Source organism: Ammospiza nelsoni, chromosome 9 (genome assembly GCF_027579445.1).
Source record: "Ammospiza nelsoni isolate bAmmNel1 chromosome 9, bAmmNel1.pri, whole genome shotgun sequence".
NCBI classification, from domain to species: domain Eukaryota; kingdom Metazoa; phylum Chordata; class Aves; order Passeriformes; family Passerellidae; genus Ammospiza; species Ammospiza nelsoni.
Window position 1 is genome coordinate 19955266 of NC_080641.1, and position 19160 is coordinate 19974425.

General features: G+C 37.2%; 1 protein-coding gene across 1 annotated transcript in view; it reads right to left on the reverse strand.

The window, feature by feature from the left end:
• Positions 1-3447: 3447 nt before the first annotated feature.
• RPAP2 (RNA polymerase II associated protein 2) overlaps positions 3448-19160 on the reverse strand; it is a 33768-nt gene continuing 18055 nt past the window's right edge. The window contains exon 12 of the mRNA XM_059478645.1: positions 3448-4746. Within this exon, the coding sequence (XP_059334628.1) occupies positions 4608-4746 (139 nt within the window). The 3' untranslated portion in view covers positions 3448-4607. The remainder of the gene's footprint in view (positions 4747-19160) is intronic.

The following is a 19160-nucleotide window of genomic DNA, read 5'->3' on the forward strand; positions in this document are numbered from 1 at the left end:
TCCAGGGAGAGCCAGTCTACTGTGTCAGCATTCTCAGCTGACTTTTCTGCTTTCTTTCCCCCATGAGGGAATGGGAGCTGAGGCATTACCACCATCCATTTCATAAATGCACTAAGGTAAGATTTGAAGACCCTAAATTTAAGAGCATCAGTTCTCTCTCAAGCAGATGAAGATAGGCAGGTACCTAAGTTTGGATGCCTAAATTTAGATGGTATGAGTATTGCTTTCCCCTTGTCTCTTCCTTTTTCTTCTCTCTGATGTGCTAGTCCTTTTTTCTCAGCAGTTAAAAGAGACATGTCCAGCTGAGCTGCTCATCCCCTCCTGCACTTTGTAGAGTCCAGGTTCTCTCAAACTAGGGGGAGAAGGGTAGGGCATGGAACATCAAGATTCACCAAACTGTCATTTTCCCCCTAAAACCACAACAGATGTCTCACTTTTAAGCTACTCACTGAGACTGAAGAGTGAAAATACAGGTGACTCTTGTATGTGTTGTGTGGACAAGGCCTGTGAGGCCCCAGACACATCTCATGCATGTTGTTGCTCCCTGCACCTCCCTTTGAAAGACAGGGTGGATCTAAATTTCCAGCCCTGGGTTTGGACAGCAGCAGAGCCCTGTCAGTTATGCTGAGGAACTTTTTTGTTTTGATAGTTTTCAATTAAATAAATCAGGCTCTCTGCTGCTTGTTTTAATGTAGGATTTTGCATTACCATATCTAGCTTGATTTGCAAACTTCACACAGATTCAAGGTAATCTCTTCAAAAACCTGAACGTGTACGGGTTACATTATGACTTTTCTCCTTTTCTGAAATGGTGAACATCAAATGAACCACTCTGACTCCTCTTTTTCTCTCCAAAATGCAAGAAAAGTCACTAAGCATGGTCAATGGGCAAAAATAATCAGATGGCAGCAGTGAAGGTCTCTGTGCTACGAGATTCAGTGTTACAGAGTGCATTGCTTACACTGAGAGCATTTACCAGACTGTGAACTGAACTTTGGTGTGAGAATAGACACAAAAGTCTTTCCATCAGCTTCTTTGGCCAGCATAAAATCTGCTTCGAATAATGTTGAGAAAATGTGACTCTGTGTAAGTGCTTGTTCTCTTCCTGAGATTATTTCATTACAGCTATGGAAAATTTGGTAAGAAATCCATTCTGTGACATGCAGGTATGTGTCACACCTTCCTCCTTTGAGGCAGAACAGCTGCAACAGCATGAAGCAAACTTTGCTTCAAGCTTTAAACTAAGCTGTTCTTCTGTTCTTTACTAAATCAATTATATATGTCAGGGAAAAAAAAGGTCACAATTCAAGTCTGGTTTCCTTCCCACTTCCCTGCTGTTAAAAGAAACACATCCTACTCCAATGCTGACCATGGACCAGACAGTGCTGGATACTTTACATGGTTATGGCAGTGGACTTCTGAGACTTTATGCTCCTTATCATCTAAGGTGCTAATGGCTTTGCCAAGTTATGCCCCTTTGACAGAGCTGTTCAGAAATAGAGGCTTCTATCCCATTTCCCCTGAACCCCAGATCCATGGTGTCTCTCCACACCTGCACCTGCAGCTCAGAAGTCAGTCACTACAATTTAGTGTATCTGAGATAAGGCTGAAACCACCACTGACCCAAATGTCAACTGCTCTCATCTGTTTAACTTACACAGAAGGAAAAACAGTAAGCACAGAAACAAGGCCACAAGGAAACAACCTGTCTGCCAACATAAGCAAAAAGAGAAGGGGCAGAACAACACCAAAACCCAGCTGCATTGTCTTCTGTATTATCATTTGAAGGACAGATAGTTGCGACAGAAATTTGCTTTAAGATAAAAAATGATATCTAGATTTGACCATTTCTAAGCAGTTAGGCTGTTACAAAGCATGCTCATAAGAAAACTACATAAATGAACTGAATTTTTGGTATTTGAGTTGTGATTTTTATACACCAGTTAAGGCTAACAGTTTTGAAAGACCTTTTTGGGATGAGTCTATAGCCTCTCTCCTATTCAAAAGTATTGGGTACATATGTACACTTTCTGCCTTTATTTACATGTGTGTTACATCTAATGGAGATGAAATCATTACAAGGAAGTGAAGAATATCCCTTCAGGGTGTTCCCAGCATACTACAGAATATTCTTCTGGACTCATGCTATTTTGTTCTTGTAGGGCAAGGAAAAGACTGAGGGAGATTACTACACAGCAGTGAAAGAAGAGATGCAAAACTCCTGAAAGCTGATTTTTTTGAGCTGCTGAGGCAGACAGTAAAAGCAGTTATAGTGAACCCTGATAGAGAGGTCTTTGAGCCTGCAACCTATTCATTCTTATTACAAGATTATACATTTCCTACACAGTAGGGGCTGAAGACCAAGCCTAAAAATAACTACAAAAAAATCACACCACTAAACTGACAGGAAGTGTAAAAACTTTCCAAATGAGAGCCATCAAACCTGATAAAACACAGTCACATTCCTAGTATGATGTACACTTGCAATGCCTTCTAGGTGTACTCTGTATGGCAGAACTGTTATGAGGTAATCTGTGCCTCAAGGTAAACATGCTTGGAACAGAATAATGGCTTGCTCAGAATCTACTAGCTAAAAATAGAAATTCAGTCAACTTCCAAAATCAGAAGTGAACAGATATAAATTCAAGGTTTAAGTTCTGCTCAGAGTATCATACCTATTACTCAGTCTTCTGTAGAAGTTTATCTTTTGGTGAGGTCTTGACCCTTCTCTCCATATGTATCAAGTAAACTTTTCCATCATGGTACAAAACCAATGTACCATCTATCCAGTAATTCTTATAAATTTTGAATCAGACACTCTGATTGTAATGGGTATTTCCCTCCCTACTACATAAAAAAAATGCATAGCTGTAACTCTGCATTCAGGGTTATCCTAATTCTAAATTGTTGCTTTTACAACTTACACTGAAAGTAACTTCCCATTACAATGTAAATTTGGAAAAGTCAAACATTGCCTACATAAAGTCTACTGCTCAGTGAAGCTTCCATGGCAAAGCTGCATGAGTTTCTGTGTGTTGGGGGGAATCTACACATATTTACTCTGATTATCATGAAGGAACTACACAGCAGTGAACTACTTAAGTCTCGAGTTCCTTTCTGGTGTCCAATTACAGAAGCAAACCAAAGGAATAAACTTTGTTTTTTTCAATGGAGCGAATGTGTAGCAGCCCTGGTAAGGCTTGTGTCAGCCTTACCTAGAGCTGGCATTTGCAGCAGACTAAGCACTGTCAGTTACAACTTTCTTCTCAAGTCTCTCAAAATACAGTCTCCTATGAACTGAGAACTATGCAATAAAACATGGAATCATTAAGAATATTAGTGGATAGTTTTAAAGTGCCATTTATAATCACTTAGTGACAGAAGCTATTCCAAACATACTCAGCCTAAATAACTCTCTGAAATGAAATGACTACTGAAAGCAATACATTTTTAGTTATTAAAATATATTTAGGAAGTCCAAATTAGTAACAACTAGAGTCTGTTTAAAAAGAACTTTTACACAAGTTCAAAGACCACCCCTTTTCTTAGAAGTAGCAAGACAAACAGGCTATGGATCAGACATACTTGTGTACTGTAGTCATCATTCCTAAAGGTTCCTGCTCCATGCACGAGGGCAACTGGAAAAATGTCAGCAGCACTGCTCTTACCATCGGAGGCTCACATGCTTCCCCCCCTCTTTCCCTGATGCCTGTAGACAAAATTTGACTGAAAGTTCCCAAACCAAGAAAGACCAAACCAATCCAAATTCCTTTCTACTGCTTTTAAGCACTTTTCAGATGATCCATATTTTAACTTGTCTTCATACCTTGAACAACTGTGGTTAGTCAGCTTCTTCGCAAGACTGCAAAATTCTTACCCATAGGAAGGAAATGAAAAAGCAGAAATGCAAGTACTACAATTCATACTAAATTTCATTTTTCATTTTAAAAAGTTCAAACAACTGAAGGTGTTCTTTTGTTCTCTGTGCAACTATTTCAGGTAGCAGGAGATGCTAAGATGATCATGTTATTCAGTGGGGAACAAAGGAGTGAGATCAGTAATGATATCATAATCTATATTCATTAAATCAGTTCAGTATGATCAACATAAGGTATTTGCTCTTAAATTTTTTGGCCTACCTGGAATGGAGAATGTAATCTCAACATCATGCAAAAAATACGCAGCTCTTAATTTCATATCACAAAATGGAACATAACAATTCCATTGTAATAATTAAAAAAACCTGCTGAGTCTTAGCCATTGTAGCCACACAGAATTTTTTTTTTTTTAATAAACTGTGGTAGTAAAAATTCCTCAAAATTGCAGTAAACCAACCATACATTATCAAAAGATAAGTGTGACAAGTAAACAGCTGGCATTTACTGGAAATTATTTACATTTTATTGTAAGTGACAAAATGATGACACTCATTTCCATACCAAACATATTTCTTTACTTTAAAATGTGCTTCACACATTTTCTGCTCCAGCTGATACAATCTGTAGTTACTTTACATACTTACAAAATGCTGAACATTAAACCTGTGGTTAACCAGCTTGGTTTTAAGACACACAAAGTAGCTTGAAGTTGACTGACCATTCAAGTTGTCAGTCCATTCTAAATATTCTTGTTAAACTTTCCAGATCTTCATTTTTGAAATGCAGTTCTTCCAGTAATGTGGTCAGGAACTGTGTGTACATTGGGCTTGTCTGAGTATTCTTGAAAAGTGGAGTTGTTTGTGACAATCTGGAAAAAACCCAAACATATTTCATACAGTAAAGCAACTTTTGAGTGGCAGATGTTAGAAAGCAAAGCTTGTGAGTTCAAACTGTATTGAAGAAAAGCAGTTTATAATGTCACATTTGATTAATTACACTATATATTAGACTGTATGTATGATATACAATATGAGCTGTACCAAAATATGATTTATTAGTATGTAGTAAATAAAAAATCTAATTGGAAAAAATGAGAGTAGTTTGTATGCCTCTAATTAATTGTACATAGAGGTTATATAATGTACACAGATGTCAAAATAAACAAAGTGCAGAATGTACAATTAGACATATAAAAGGAAGGATCCCAGTCATTACTTATTTCTTTACCCAAAAGCTCATAAACAGTCACACAGTGAAAGTTATATACTTCTTCATATGACTAAAATATAAAAGGGATATAAAATTCCTCAGTTTGGAAGGAGCTACCACTATGCAGATCACCTACATACATAATATTTATATGCAGATGAGCTGAAATACTGAACTGTTTGCTCCTATTTACCCTTTAATTTATCTGAATATATTTTTATCCTGAAGTCCTTCCTTTTTCTCCTGATTCTATTGCCAAATATTGCAAAGGTAGTAATAGCTGAATCTACTTCCTAAGCCCAAATATTAAAATCTTTAATGAACAAAATCAAGTATTAAAGCTTAAGCTGAATGTTAAGAAACTGTAACACCAAAGATTACTGACAAGATCACTTAACAAGAACTCCTATCCCAGCAACAGTTACTTTGTCTCAAATACTGTAAATAAGCAGTGCCATTGACACCATACACAAATGAATTATTTTAGAACACATTTGTGCAACTTTTAATAAGACATTCAAGACAGTCTGCAGCTTCCTGAAAACTTCTCAGCTCAGGAAGTCTTCGAGTGAGTATCAACTGAGATCAATCTCCCTGCAGTCACTGGTATTAAGACCACCTCCACTTAAAAAAAGTGCATATGAGAGAAGATTCTTTTAAATTAAGCAAAAAGAGTGATAAAACGCAAAGAAAGGACCTTACAAGACATAGTAAATAAGAAACCCTTAATAAAAAAATAAATTTGCCAAAAAAATGAATGAAAAAATATTTAACTTTTAATGTGTTAAAATTACTTCCCATTTCTTTGTGGATTGCATTTCAGTATGTACATTAGCTGAACAGTTCAGCTCTCAAACTCTGACACTTGGTGAGAAGGATTTTCAGAGGTGCTGAAAGTCAGGGCAAGGTGCGGAAAGAAATGACTTCTGCATAAACTCTGCTATAAATATATAGAAGAGAAGTATTCAGAGCGGAGTTTGCCGCTGGGTTTGCAATGGGACTGAGCTGTTTCTGTCCTGGGGGAGGCGCTGGGGTCGCTGCCCGGGCTGGTGAATCAGAGCGGCCCTGGCCAGGGCAGGCCGGCAGGAGGCTGCGTTTGCACGGGGACGCTGCGCTATCAGCGGGGACACAGCAGCGCTGATAGAGGATCACAGGGACCACTGCCGAGTTAGGCTGGAGATGGCGGGAGGAAGACAGGACATGCATTTCTGCTTGTCTTCAAGTCACCCTTCTCAGAATGATGCAGGTTGTATATGAAAAACACTGGTGGCAGAAACAGTCATGACTTCCTGAGTGCTGGTTCGAGGTAGCTGTAGTCCTGTAAACTACTCTCCTGGCCATGATGAAAATTTACATACATTTTTACTTGAATTTTCTTAGTCCTGCCATGGGCTTAAGAGGATATTAACAAGGACATTATTTTTCAAAAACAGCAGAAAGCTTGTGCAGTTTTAAGGATTACTCTAAAACCAAAAGGTTTATTACCATGAAGCTCACATGCTTTTTTTTTTTTTTTTTGAACTGCATTTGGTGATAGTACATAGTTTCATGAATTACAAGCATGTCGTAAATGTCAGACCCTCTTTGAAAAAGGTATTGCTATTCAGAGAAGTTGCCAGGTATTAAATATTGAGAAATGGAAGTTAAAAAAAGTTTTAGACATGGATCAATTATTTTTTCTTACCTAAACTTTGTTTTAAAATTAATTAAGCTACTGGTTATCTGATAAGCAAGAGACTAAATCAACAAGTCACTTCAGAGAGGCACATACAAGTTTGTAGCAATTAGTTAAAAGTTGCATCTTGATGGGGCAACGTTAAATATTTATAAATCTATGTACAAACACTTTTCTCTTGGAAAACTGTGCCCTTTTGACCTTTAAATGATGCTTTAACTTGTCATTTGAAAAGCAGTTACCATCTAGTACTTTTCTAGTTTCAGGTGGCTGCTGAAGCAGAAGCTTTTGTCTGGGAAAGGAGCAAGCAGAAGCTGCTGGTTTGCATGGAGTGGTAAGTTACATGCTCTAAGTAACACTGCTCCAATGTATATTTGAGGTACTGCCCAAGAGAGTATTGAGGGACTGCTTAACTGAATTAAACCTTAATTGTATGCAAAGAAGCCAGAACAGCATTTGGGATCAGTATCTTCAAGTCACAGAAAATTACAATGATCTTATCTCTCAAGAAACTGTGATGACTAATTCAATTTAATGACACACAGGATTTCAGTTCAAAGATTGTAGAATTCCCTTGAAAGTCTGCAGCATCTTCTACAGAAGTAGAATATAAACAGGAAATAGGATACTTGGGACGACAATAATAAGAACTGGCTAGTGGACCAGTGGAAAGAAAATACAAATTTTGCTTTTCTGTTGCCCTTTTCACATGTTGCAGCATTAATCTGGAACAAACTTTTATGAATGAAGTCAAATAAAAATAAGAAAAGCTAAAGGATTAATTGATTTTAAAATAACCAACTACAGAAGTACACAATGTAAATGTTACAGTCCAAAATTACCATTTACAAATTACCAATTACACCCATTCTTCAAAGGCTTGCTTTCAGCAAGAGCTACTAAAAGGAAATGTTCATGCTCATACCATGGAAAAGTAGCATATCAGACTTGATGAGAGTGTCATTTCCTGCACACCCACTTACACCATATGGTAAACAGGCATTTGTAACGTTTAAAAAGTGTTAAAAATGTCAAACTCTATCTGATTGATAAAATTTGTATTTGCTGGCTATTCCACATATGTTACATGTACACGAAAAAAACCCCACTGAGGTGAAATTCATGTGAAGAATAATCAATTATTATCAAGCTATTAAAGGACATCTGGCTACCACAAAATGTTTACATAGTTTCAGTGCTTCAGCTCAAGACCCAAGCTTTCTATGAATCAGGTGCCTTACAGAGACATTTGGCAAGTACAACCAGGAGTCAAACCTCAATTACTTTTAGGAATAATTTTCATTAATTAATACGGTAGCGTGTGCAACTTGTTCTTAGATCTACCTTAACGAAGGTAGATCTATTCTTAGATCTACCTTAACGAAGACAGCTGAATACATCCAGAAAAGAGAAAATGTTTATGTAATTTAAAGCATTAACTGGCATTTCCTATCCAGGGGTATGAATATTCTTCCTAAAAACCCAAACCAATTGTCCAGTACCATCCTTCCCCCTGCTACTGGATCTCAGGGAAAGCTTTCTCGACCTTCTGTTTGAGATGAAATTTGTGATTCCCTTAAAAACGTTAACAATTTTCAAAGCCACCACAGTGTTACCAGTCAGTTACAGCTCTTTAAAACAGACACCTGAAAACAGGGGTAAAAACACAACCATATAAGAGTCAGGTTCCTTTCTGCTCCTCAAAATTGGTCACTTTAAATTATACATAAATTGTTGAGACTTTGAATGCACATAAATTGCTCCAATATCATGGGAAGCACTTATGTACTCATGAAGAAAAGCCACATGTTAATTCTCAGAGGACAAACAATAAGCTCCTCCTAGAAAAACATAAGCATTGCCAGTCTTCCTAATTTTTTTTCAGTGTTAGAAGCTTGAAAAAGTAAAAGCCACTGGTTGTGGCAGAAACTATGGATCCAAACACATTTTTTTAAGTTCTTTATGTTGTTTGACCTGCTTGGAATTTGAATAGGAACAGAAGTATAAAGAGAATGATGGAACAGGCAAGCACTACTCTCTTTCCAGAGTAAGCTTTGGAAAATAAGTTGTCTTTTTGCCAGTTACAGGTATTTAAGCACTATGAATAAGACTCTTAACATAACCACCACAACATTAGGGTTGGGTTTTTTTATTCTCTGTTTCTTTCTACCTTTTGTTTTAGTCACTTAATTTTTTAAGATCATCATAACCAGGATCATTGATAACTAGTTTTCTGTCAGAATGATGGAGTTGAACTACTGAATAATCACAAAAGTTTCCTTAACACTTGTTTCAGAACACAGAAATAAAGCAAGAGCTGGCAGCACTACAGGCAGCATTCTCCCCCTTTCCCCAATAAAACCACAGACACAGACACAGCATGTGTGCTACACGGGTGCCAGCAAATCTCTGACCAGTCGACTCTTGCTCCAGCTACAGCCATGCAGATAACCATGCCATTCTAGTGGGTTCCACTCCATCAACACAGAAGTGCTGGGTGTTTTGGTTTTGTGTTGTTTTTTTTAACACTCCAAATATATTTGCACTACTCTTAAGTTACAGATCAGATGGGTGTAATAATATGCAATGCAATAAAAATGTTACTAATCATAAATGCCTTTCTTTTAATATAGCAGTTTTATAGAACACACGTTTAGATTCCATTTCAGTTATGTTCCTTTTAAGGAAGTCTCCAACACAATTGATTAAACAAAAGGAATTGTTTAAGACAACAGGCTAGACTGACTCAATCCAACAAGTGTTACACATCAGCAATAAAACTCAGTGAATTGATGTGCATCGCAGCCCACAGACCATCTGCCTGTACATGCAGCTGTATTGCTGCATGTATCAATCACTTATACCAGTGCTTCAGCTGATGGGGTAAACTCCAATGCTTGCTGCATTTATCCATTCCATGAATCCCTACCCAAAGGCACACAGACATCTGGGCAGAGTAAATTGAAACTATCATTGTAATTTTGCATGTTCTTCACAATACCTTGGCTGCTTGCTTAATTTCAGGTAGAATCTCTAACTTTCAGTATCTCACTAGATACAGAACACTTGTCTAGGGACTGCAATTTGTTAGTAAAGTATCTTAAATTCCAAAACCTGGTGGATCCATCAGGCCAAAGTTAGTATTGGACAGAAAGCTGAAGCTCTACATGAGTCTGGCTGTAAGATAAAGATGGAACACCGGGGACCTTAAAAAAATTATTAACTTTGGTGTAATTAAGTGGTTACACTTAATTACTATGTTTAAACGTATGCTCAGAAATTAGAAAATATGACTGCCTCAACTTATGTAATTTAGCTGTTGTTTGCAGTTTCAGTGAAAAAACCCCAAACCCTTACTTGTTTCTTATAACTTTAGCTCAAGCATGATTTAAAAAACTCAGCATTAAAAAACCCCAAACCCTTAAAAGCAAAAGGCTGTCTCCAGAGTGAGCAATTTCCATTAGAACACATTAATATTTGACAGACAATCTTGAACTTGAAGCATCTAACTTACAAACAAGATGCAAAAGTATTTAGATATATCTTTGGAATTGACTCTTTTAAATTAAACTACACTAGTACTGGAAAAAAGTAATTATGATGTCAGTGTCACTTGCAACTCTGCAATTAAAGTGGTCTCTAGTTTTGTTACCATATCCAATCAGTCAAAGAGGAAACTGGCATTCAGGGGCAGCTTTCTGTAATCTCTCCCAATATATTTCTGGATTATACTTTCTTAATGAAAGATAAAACACTCTAAAGCCCACAGCATTGAACAGCAATAACTGGCAGAAATAAACAGGCAATTTTCTTACTTAGATAAAAAAGCCACTTCTGGTCTAGTTTTAAATATAGCCTGAAGATCCTTTTCTCATCATAAAGACAAGAATTTTGTAACTGAAGTGCAACTTATGTTTTATTTATTATTTAACTTCCTTTCATTATTGTGTACTGACTTGTCCACAGAATCCAGCACAGGCACTTTAATCCTCTGATGGGAACAGAAACTAAATTATTCATGCTTTAAATTTTTTGTCCATTGCATTTAAATCAATGCTACCAACAGTGATTCAAAATCAATGGCTGGAATTCCTATATAATCCAAGTAGACAGCAAAAATTAAGGTTCATTCGAAAGTTATGTTTGTTAATTTTTTCCACTACCTTCAGTTTTTTCCTATGCAGCTTCTACAAGTTTCTTCAATAAATATGTTCTTTGATACATGTTTATGTATATAGATATGCAAATATATTTTTTCTTCATGTAAAGTTCATGTAAAGTTCACTTTCCACACACATTTTTCATGTAGTTGTTGTCCAGACACAAGTCAACTTCCACTCCTTTTTAATGGGGCCAACATTTCACGTGTGGTGTAGCCAGATATGACTGGATGGCCATGACTAACAGTAAAAGGAAAGCCTTTCTACAGCACCAGGGCTTAGCTAAGCATTTCATGGAAGTGCTTGCTATCAACTGAAAAAAAGACAATGGATCTGCTTTTCTCTCTTTCCTTCTTACCCCCACCCTCTCCCCCCAATGAGTTGTTTATGTCCAAACAGGGAACTGGCAATTGGGAGAACGGGCTGGGGCACAGCTGAAGGCGCAGCAGCCCCAGCCCCACCCCTGCCTGGGGCACAGGCTGTGCAGCACAGCTCCCTCATGGCACACCCTGCTCTCCTCACAAGGGCTTTGGGAGCCCAGTGGACATGTGCAAAATACTCTGCAGGCTCACTCTAACCTTCCATATCAGCAGTCATTTCTTGTCTTTCCCTGCGTATGAGAGTTCAACTTCTGTTTTTCCATTAAGCTGCATAAGGAAATTTTTGGAAGGCATTTAAATGTTTTAACTAAACTATGCAGGAGAGAAGAGTTGAGGTCATAGACTTAGAGCTACCTTATCAGATACAGAAACTGTTAATTTAAAATGGATTTAAGAAAATGCAAATGTTCTGGAATTTTTTTTTAACCTAACAAACAAACAAACAATTCACATGAATATCAGGATGCATTGTTTATGCCACTTTCTTTGTCTCCCTTGAAAGTTAAGAATCATTCCATCAGCTGCTAGCTGTTATTTATAACAAACAGCTGTATAACTACAAAGATCCTGCAATGAAAAAAATTTAATAGTTATTAATGTTGCACTGATACAAAAAAAACAGAAAAGGAAAAAAACTCAGTACTTGTCTAATACTGTCTAATGAGAAAGTTGACAGCCAATACTCTGGAAATATTTTGCTAATAACAACAGAAAAATTCTAGGACCCATGACTCCTTTAAAGCCACAATAATAATATGGAATGGTTTTATTTGCCTCTTGTTATAATGACATTTAAGAACACTATTTTCAAGGACTTAGTCATTTTTAAATGACTACCATTTGCCATCAATACAAATATCATATAGGCCTGGCAAAAACCAATTAGTTTGGCAATTATATGCAAAACAGCACTTACAGATTTCATTAACAGTGATTAGAAAGACCTTGAGCCAGGCAAGACTAAGGAAGCACTAAAACCAGCTCAATAATATCTACAGTTTCTTATGCAGAGTTCTCTTCTACAAAGTGTAGTGGATCAGACTTTGTTTCACTATTTTGTACAACAGGTATGACTGCAGGATGATTTCCTCAAAAACAAATGGAGCATGGCAGACATCTACATTACTGTATTCCAAAGATGAATAGCTCACAGAATAGCTCACAGACACAGAGCATTAGAACCTCTATAGCACTGTGTGCCATTTAAAGCCCCAGCATTCATACAGGGATTTGTTCCACAAACTTTTAATTTAGCTTACTTATCAGTGTAATACCAAGGCAAAATAAGATTCTCAATATAAACCCAGAAGAAATCACTATCAGCTGTTTCTCCTTAACAAATCTAAGTTTCTTATGTACACATTTCAAGGACAGGCTTTGTTTAAAGAGCTCCATTTATTTGAGGCCTGTTTCCTGCTAACCAGCTGACAGATCAAAGGTACTTCTCAGTTTGATAATTTATTCCCATTTCCCTCTCTTCTTTAACTTAATAAAAGTTGAAAATTTATTACATTTAAAATTTATTTTTAAATTGATCCTCTCATCCTTTTCAGTCTTCTCTTCCTTTTTATGTTCCACAAGGTGTTCCTGTGACACCTCAAATACTGGAATCTATGCCACTGAAATATCTGGATTACCTAGCTACATGAAATTAAGCCCAGGTATAAGTCTCAGATTAAAGAATGCCAAAATGTAAGCTTTTGAGAACCTGAACCTCTTAAGTACTTTGTAAAATACACAAATTTTGTGTGAACTATTGTTCACATAAAGTGGAACAATTTCATATCTAAAATATGCCTTTATATTAAAATCTGATACATTTTATGTATCAATTAAACACTGTTTTATATCTATCTCTATATATATGTATCTCCATTTTTGCACTTCATTATTCCACATATGGATATTCCTATAAATTCATTACCTTAGTGATCTGTAAGTTGGAAAAAAATTCAAAAAAGACAGAATAAAATATACTGACTTGCAGTAAGTTAAAACAGCTACAATGCAATATGCTTAGGTAAATAATGTCAACACTTGACTTTATAAAATGCACTCACCTGTGCTCAGTTACTAGGGAAACGATGACCATAAAATTGATCATAGCTTAGTTTCACAACTTTTTAACATTGTGACTTGATTACAGTCCAGTATACAGATCAAACACCTGTAATAATGCAGCTGAGTAAAGAGACATGCTAGGAATAGCCTTGCTTACACTGTGTCCAAATATTTTTTATTCAGAAGTTAAACATAACAACCTCAACACTCTTCTACTTGCCTTTCCCAGTTTGAAAAGAAATGCCAGCATGGTTTTGGACCTCTCAAACTGAGATTCTTAGAAATCCCTGAAAGCTAAGGATTCTTAAGCATGTTTTCCCAGAAATGACAGCACACAGCAGGTTTAAAAAACAAACAAACCAAAACCGAAAAACCCCAAACTCTTTTCCTGCTTGTTTAATTTCCTAATCTACTACCAGCCTGATGATCTCCAGTAAATCACTTTTCTACCCTTAATCTCAATCTCACCAGCTCTACAGCAGAAGAGCACTGTTAACACTGATTTGTGAAAGTACACTGAACTGAACACAGGCCTAAACCCAGCAGAATATGTGATGAGGTTTGGAATGAATATGAAGAGCCAGATAAATCTCAACTATTCCTTAACTTTTAAAAAACCCTAGTACCTCATCTCAGAAATACTGAGTTTTATGATGAATTACATCTATTCAGTGTCTTCTTAAGATGTTTACATGGACAGAGGGTGGATGAGAGAGCAAAATGTGCATTTCTGTGGAACACAGGGTGTGTGATATAAATCAAAATGCAACATGCTCTAAAATGAAACAAGCCTCTAAACACCCAAGCATCTGCACCTTTAGCACTGATGCTGGTTTTGCACTTGTAGTATGCAATTACACAGATATACTTTGCAGTTTCTGCAATAAACCTCCATGTGCTGGTTGGTTATGGTTGCTACCAGCCAATTAAAACACACTTTTCCTGGTGGGGAGGAATGGGAAGAGATCATGTGCTGCTGCAGACATGATTGTTCTAGATTCTTTTTATTGTGCCAGGCAAAATTTTATGAAGATATGATTTTGTTTACTTATACAACATTCTGGTTAATTGACTGGCTGCAGTCTTCTTATCCCCAGTATTTATTTTAATTATACATGTGTAAAAAGAGTCACCTGCCCTGATGCTAAATGCACTGGCTTGGATTGTCTGTAAATTCTGAGAGCTTTATCATAGCCCAGTGTCTAGAGAAAAACTTATACATCATCTTTGGGTGACCTGCATTTCCTTCCTTCCTTCCTGCCTTCCCAAAAGAAGCTTTTCTGTTTTCATATATATGAAAGGAAATGAAATTTTCAGAAAATGCTGTACATTTTTGCTTTCACTGTTAACATCTCACTTCAGAACTTAACTGCCAGACTGGATGAGTGCCACTGGGTGTCAGAATGGTTTTGTATCTCAAGAAGTAATGTGAGAAGTAATGAGAAGTACAAACTGCCTTTGCATTTGATTCCTGCAGTATCAGGACACAAAACCAGGTCCCCACCAGTGTACCGGCCACTATCAATTATCACATAAAAATAATTGGGCTCCTCTCTAAGTTAATCTTCTCCTATCACCTTCAAATTTTCATGTGTCTGTAATTTTTAGCTTATTCCTCACCACTGTGGAATATTATAGCACCACTAATGTTCTCCAATATAACATTATTGATATGAAAAATAAATTGCATCTATTTCCTCTAAATGACATAGACAGTTGGGTCCTTAGGTAGGGTGAAGCACATGATGTCAGTCTGAATGCCCACACATACAGCTGCTGGGAACATGCAGATTTCTATCTCTTGAAGGGATTTCCAAGACACCTAGCAGGCAGCCATGCCCTGCTGGGGGGCACTGGGCAGCAGAGGGGGCAGGTGCAGAGCTGACAGTTCTGAGCCTCCCTCCTGACTCCACGCAGCAGAGTCCAGGGCACTGCGGGTGCCAGGGCTCCACTCCTGCTGATGAAGCCAAGCCCCAGCAATGAACAGAGAACTGATTATCCTGGACTCAGAGAGATTGTGCAGGGCACACATGAAAGTTACACAGCACATCCAAATGTCCCATTTAGAAGGCTGCCCATGAGAACACCAGCCTGCAGCTGTATGGGCTGTGATGAAATTCAGTGTCACTTCCTGCAGAACATCACTGCAGCAACAGTGGGGTTTTTTTTGCTCCAGGACAAACACCTTCTTGGAAACTGTTCAGGTTTTTTCTATTTTCTCCCTTATGAAAGGGGAAGATATTTAATGAATTTTAAAGTTGGCACTGAATAACATCCCAATTAACAACACTGAAATCCCTCATGTGTATGTTTCCTACATAACACTGGAACATGCCAGAAAGAAATAAGATAATACTGATCATGTCCACAATAGGCTAAATAAGCAACTTCAAGTTTGCTTAGAAATTGCTGATAACTAAGCAAGCTTAACAGAAAAAACTGCTTAAAAGACTTAAGAACTGCTTAACAGAAAATCTATTTGAATTCACACTTATCAAATGACAGCCTAAAATTAAGAGAAAAAGGGAAGAAGATATTTTTAATGCATTAAGACAAAGTTGCTTCTCCTCTATTTCACACAATAATATAACTCTACAGATAAACACAACACTATAACCACCTTCAAATGCTTTTATAAAAACTCTTTGGATTCTTGGTCCTGCAAACTCAGCTCTGTTTCAAAATGGAAAACAATTCTATTTCTAGGTTAATGATGAATGATTTTTCTCAGCTGAAACCTGGAATCAGACTTCCATCATGCTATATAAAATATCATCCAGCTGACTTGTATGTGGTTTCTGTAGGAAAAAGAGTCACTCTCAATTCTGATTCATATCCTATATGAATTTGTACATTAGATTCAAACATTTCAAACATTCACACACTTTTAGATAAGAATAGAGTAGTGATATCAGAAACATCTAAATTCCTCTTAAAATGATTTAGAAATGTCAGTGCTGAGCAATAGATGTGCTCTGGTGTGCAGAGGAGTAAAAACACATACTTGAACCCAAGATTCTCCAGTTCCTGAACTGTTATCTCCAAGAGAGTAAACCTCTAGAGTACATCTCCACATGACACATTTATCTAAAGTGGCTGCACACATATAATGACTGCTTTTGTTTAGTGATCATGGTCATTTTGAGTTTGTTTAAATACTGCAGCCAAATGCTTATAAACTAATCCCAGACCATTTTGAAATGCTTCAAAGCTTTTAGCGGGGGAACCTCTTGCATAGGCTTTGCAGATGAAGCTGACCACAGTTCACTGGAACCAGCCAGCTCAGATAAGTAAGATGAAAGCAGACATTTCCTGAAAATATCTTGAAAGCTTTCCATTAGTCTGTGCCAGGGGTATACACTAAAAACAGAAAGTGCCCATGCTTGTATAGCAACCAATCCTCCCACTGCTTTCTCCATTCTTTCTTGAACTACTGTATTTATATCTATTTATCTGCTTCATTTGGTATCTTAAAAAGTTCTTTGGCAGAAAAAGATGCAACTTCTGCATTCTAGTTTACAATAAATTATAAAGCAGCTATTACGAGAACAAAAAATTCTATTTAACATACTAAAGGATGTAACAGGAAGAGACCAAAATCAACCAATGCCAAAATTACTACAGATTACAAATAAGTAAAAAATTTGATGTACAGATAATTTTTAAGAGTCACCCACTCCACGACAGGCATGAATACCACTGTTTGAACAAGAAGCTCTGGCTGTCAAAGTGTACTCTAACAAGGTCGATTCAGCATTGCTGAATGTGCCATACTCATAGGAGTGCCTCAGGCTAGATTTTCAATAAAGGCAGAGACTGGCTGTGTTCATATTTTATACAATAATTTGATTGAATAAAAACAACTGTTCCCTAGGAACATGAAATACTCCACTACTGAAATTGCCAACATTTTATACTTTGAGACATGTCACACTGTCCAGTTCCAGGCACTTTATTTCAATGAATGAGAAGCCCAGGTTTCTTTCAGTAGAATCAGTAGACTCAAGGGCACATAAGTACTTTCAGCAGCTTTTCAAAAACATGCAGACTATGAAGTATGCCTAGGGTCTAATTTAAGCACCAAAACCAGGCATTAATGATATCCATCATGGTGTATCCTCCAAAGAGTTAATATGCACACTCAAACAAAGAGAGGAGAGCACGACCATAACACACTGAAATTCAATACAGCCATAATGCTAGCAGTTATTCTGTCCAGTACCTTACCACAAAAAGGGTTGGGGCACTCTGAAAGTGCTCTGTGAAGTTAAGAACACCAAGTCCTCAGCACACACTAGCCATATATGTTTGAGAAGGAAGTGGTGAGCCACAACACTGATGCACAAAATAGGGTGCAAGCGAAGTCCAACAGTTGCTACTTGAAACAAAACAACTGTGCCCCCTTTAATACAAAACAGAAAATACCTGAAGTCTTAGATTTTTTTTTGAGGTATACCTTGAAACTCATGCTCACTCTGCCTTCTTGCAATCCCTGCACCCTGGGGCAGCTGTAGCATGGTGTGGCACCCACCTGGGAAGAGCAAGCATTACCCTCTACCAGGATGCTGCTTATGCAGCTTTACTGGTTAGTGTTAGCAGTGAAATGGTTGTGGAAGCAACAGAAATATGATATGTCATACCTATGTCTGAAACCAGGTCAAGATCTGAATAAATGTGAAAGTGTGGCTGAAGCTACCAAAGACCCCCTCTGACTAGGCCCCACACAACTGTATGATCTAATTAACAGTAGATATGCTAAAATGTGCATAATGTCTCAGTACAACTAAGGGAGAAGACTTAAATAGGGTGCAATTCTTTTTCTGAAAATTATTAGTAATATATGGCAGGTTCCTTGGCAGACTGTAGGAAGTGAGAAAGGGCCAGAGTGAGAATTTGTGAGGGGCTGTCCACATCCTCAGTAGCCTTTCCCTGCACAGTCCTGGCTTCCACTAAATTCTCAAGCTTGATTAGAATTTCCAAATAATTAAATGTTCTGCTTTAATCTTTCTGGAAATAATGTAAGATGCATCATTTTATTAGAGGAATCTTAACACTCATTCTATCCCAGCTACATTCTTCCACATTCTTTCCTAAGAGGCAGCCGAGAGAAGTTGTTAAAAATCTCAAGATCATGAGCTTGCAAGAACCTTACAATAAGCAGAAATCAGCAGTGGTTTTATTCATGATTTCACTAATATTGTAAATAAAATTTACTCTTTTTAGTGATCAAATATAATTAATTTCTTTAGGGATGGAACTTTAATAAGCAAAAGTAAAAAGAGACTTGGTTCTCTGCTTATACTGACTGCCACCAGGACTGCTTACTACTTGTATAACATGTTAAAGCAGCTGTAAAACAATCATTACTTATGTAAACATTTACAGCTCATCATATGCAGAGACCAGCTACATATTTTAACTTCTGATCAAAAAGAGACACCATTTCCTTAGCTGTACTGAAACTACTTGAAAAATTCATAAGATCTGTTTCACAAATTACCAATTCAACCATAAGAATATATAGTAAAAATGACAAAAGATTTGTTCTTATAGTTGATAAAAAATTTATGCCAAGGCATTCAAGTAAAGTTACTTTCTGTGTTCTGATTTAATGAATCATTTGAGCGGTATCTGGCTGGGTGACACAGATGTAGGCTCGCTGAAGCCTGCTCTAATGCCTGCTGGTACCATCTTCCTTGGGACAGCACAGCCAGAACAATGTGTCAGACTGAAGTAAGATCAAGGAAAGTAAGTGCAGGGCTGGGCGTGCCACGAGGCTGGCCCACAATACTTCCTG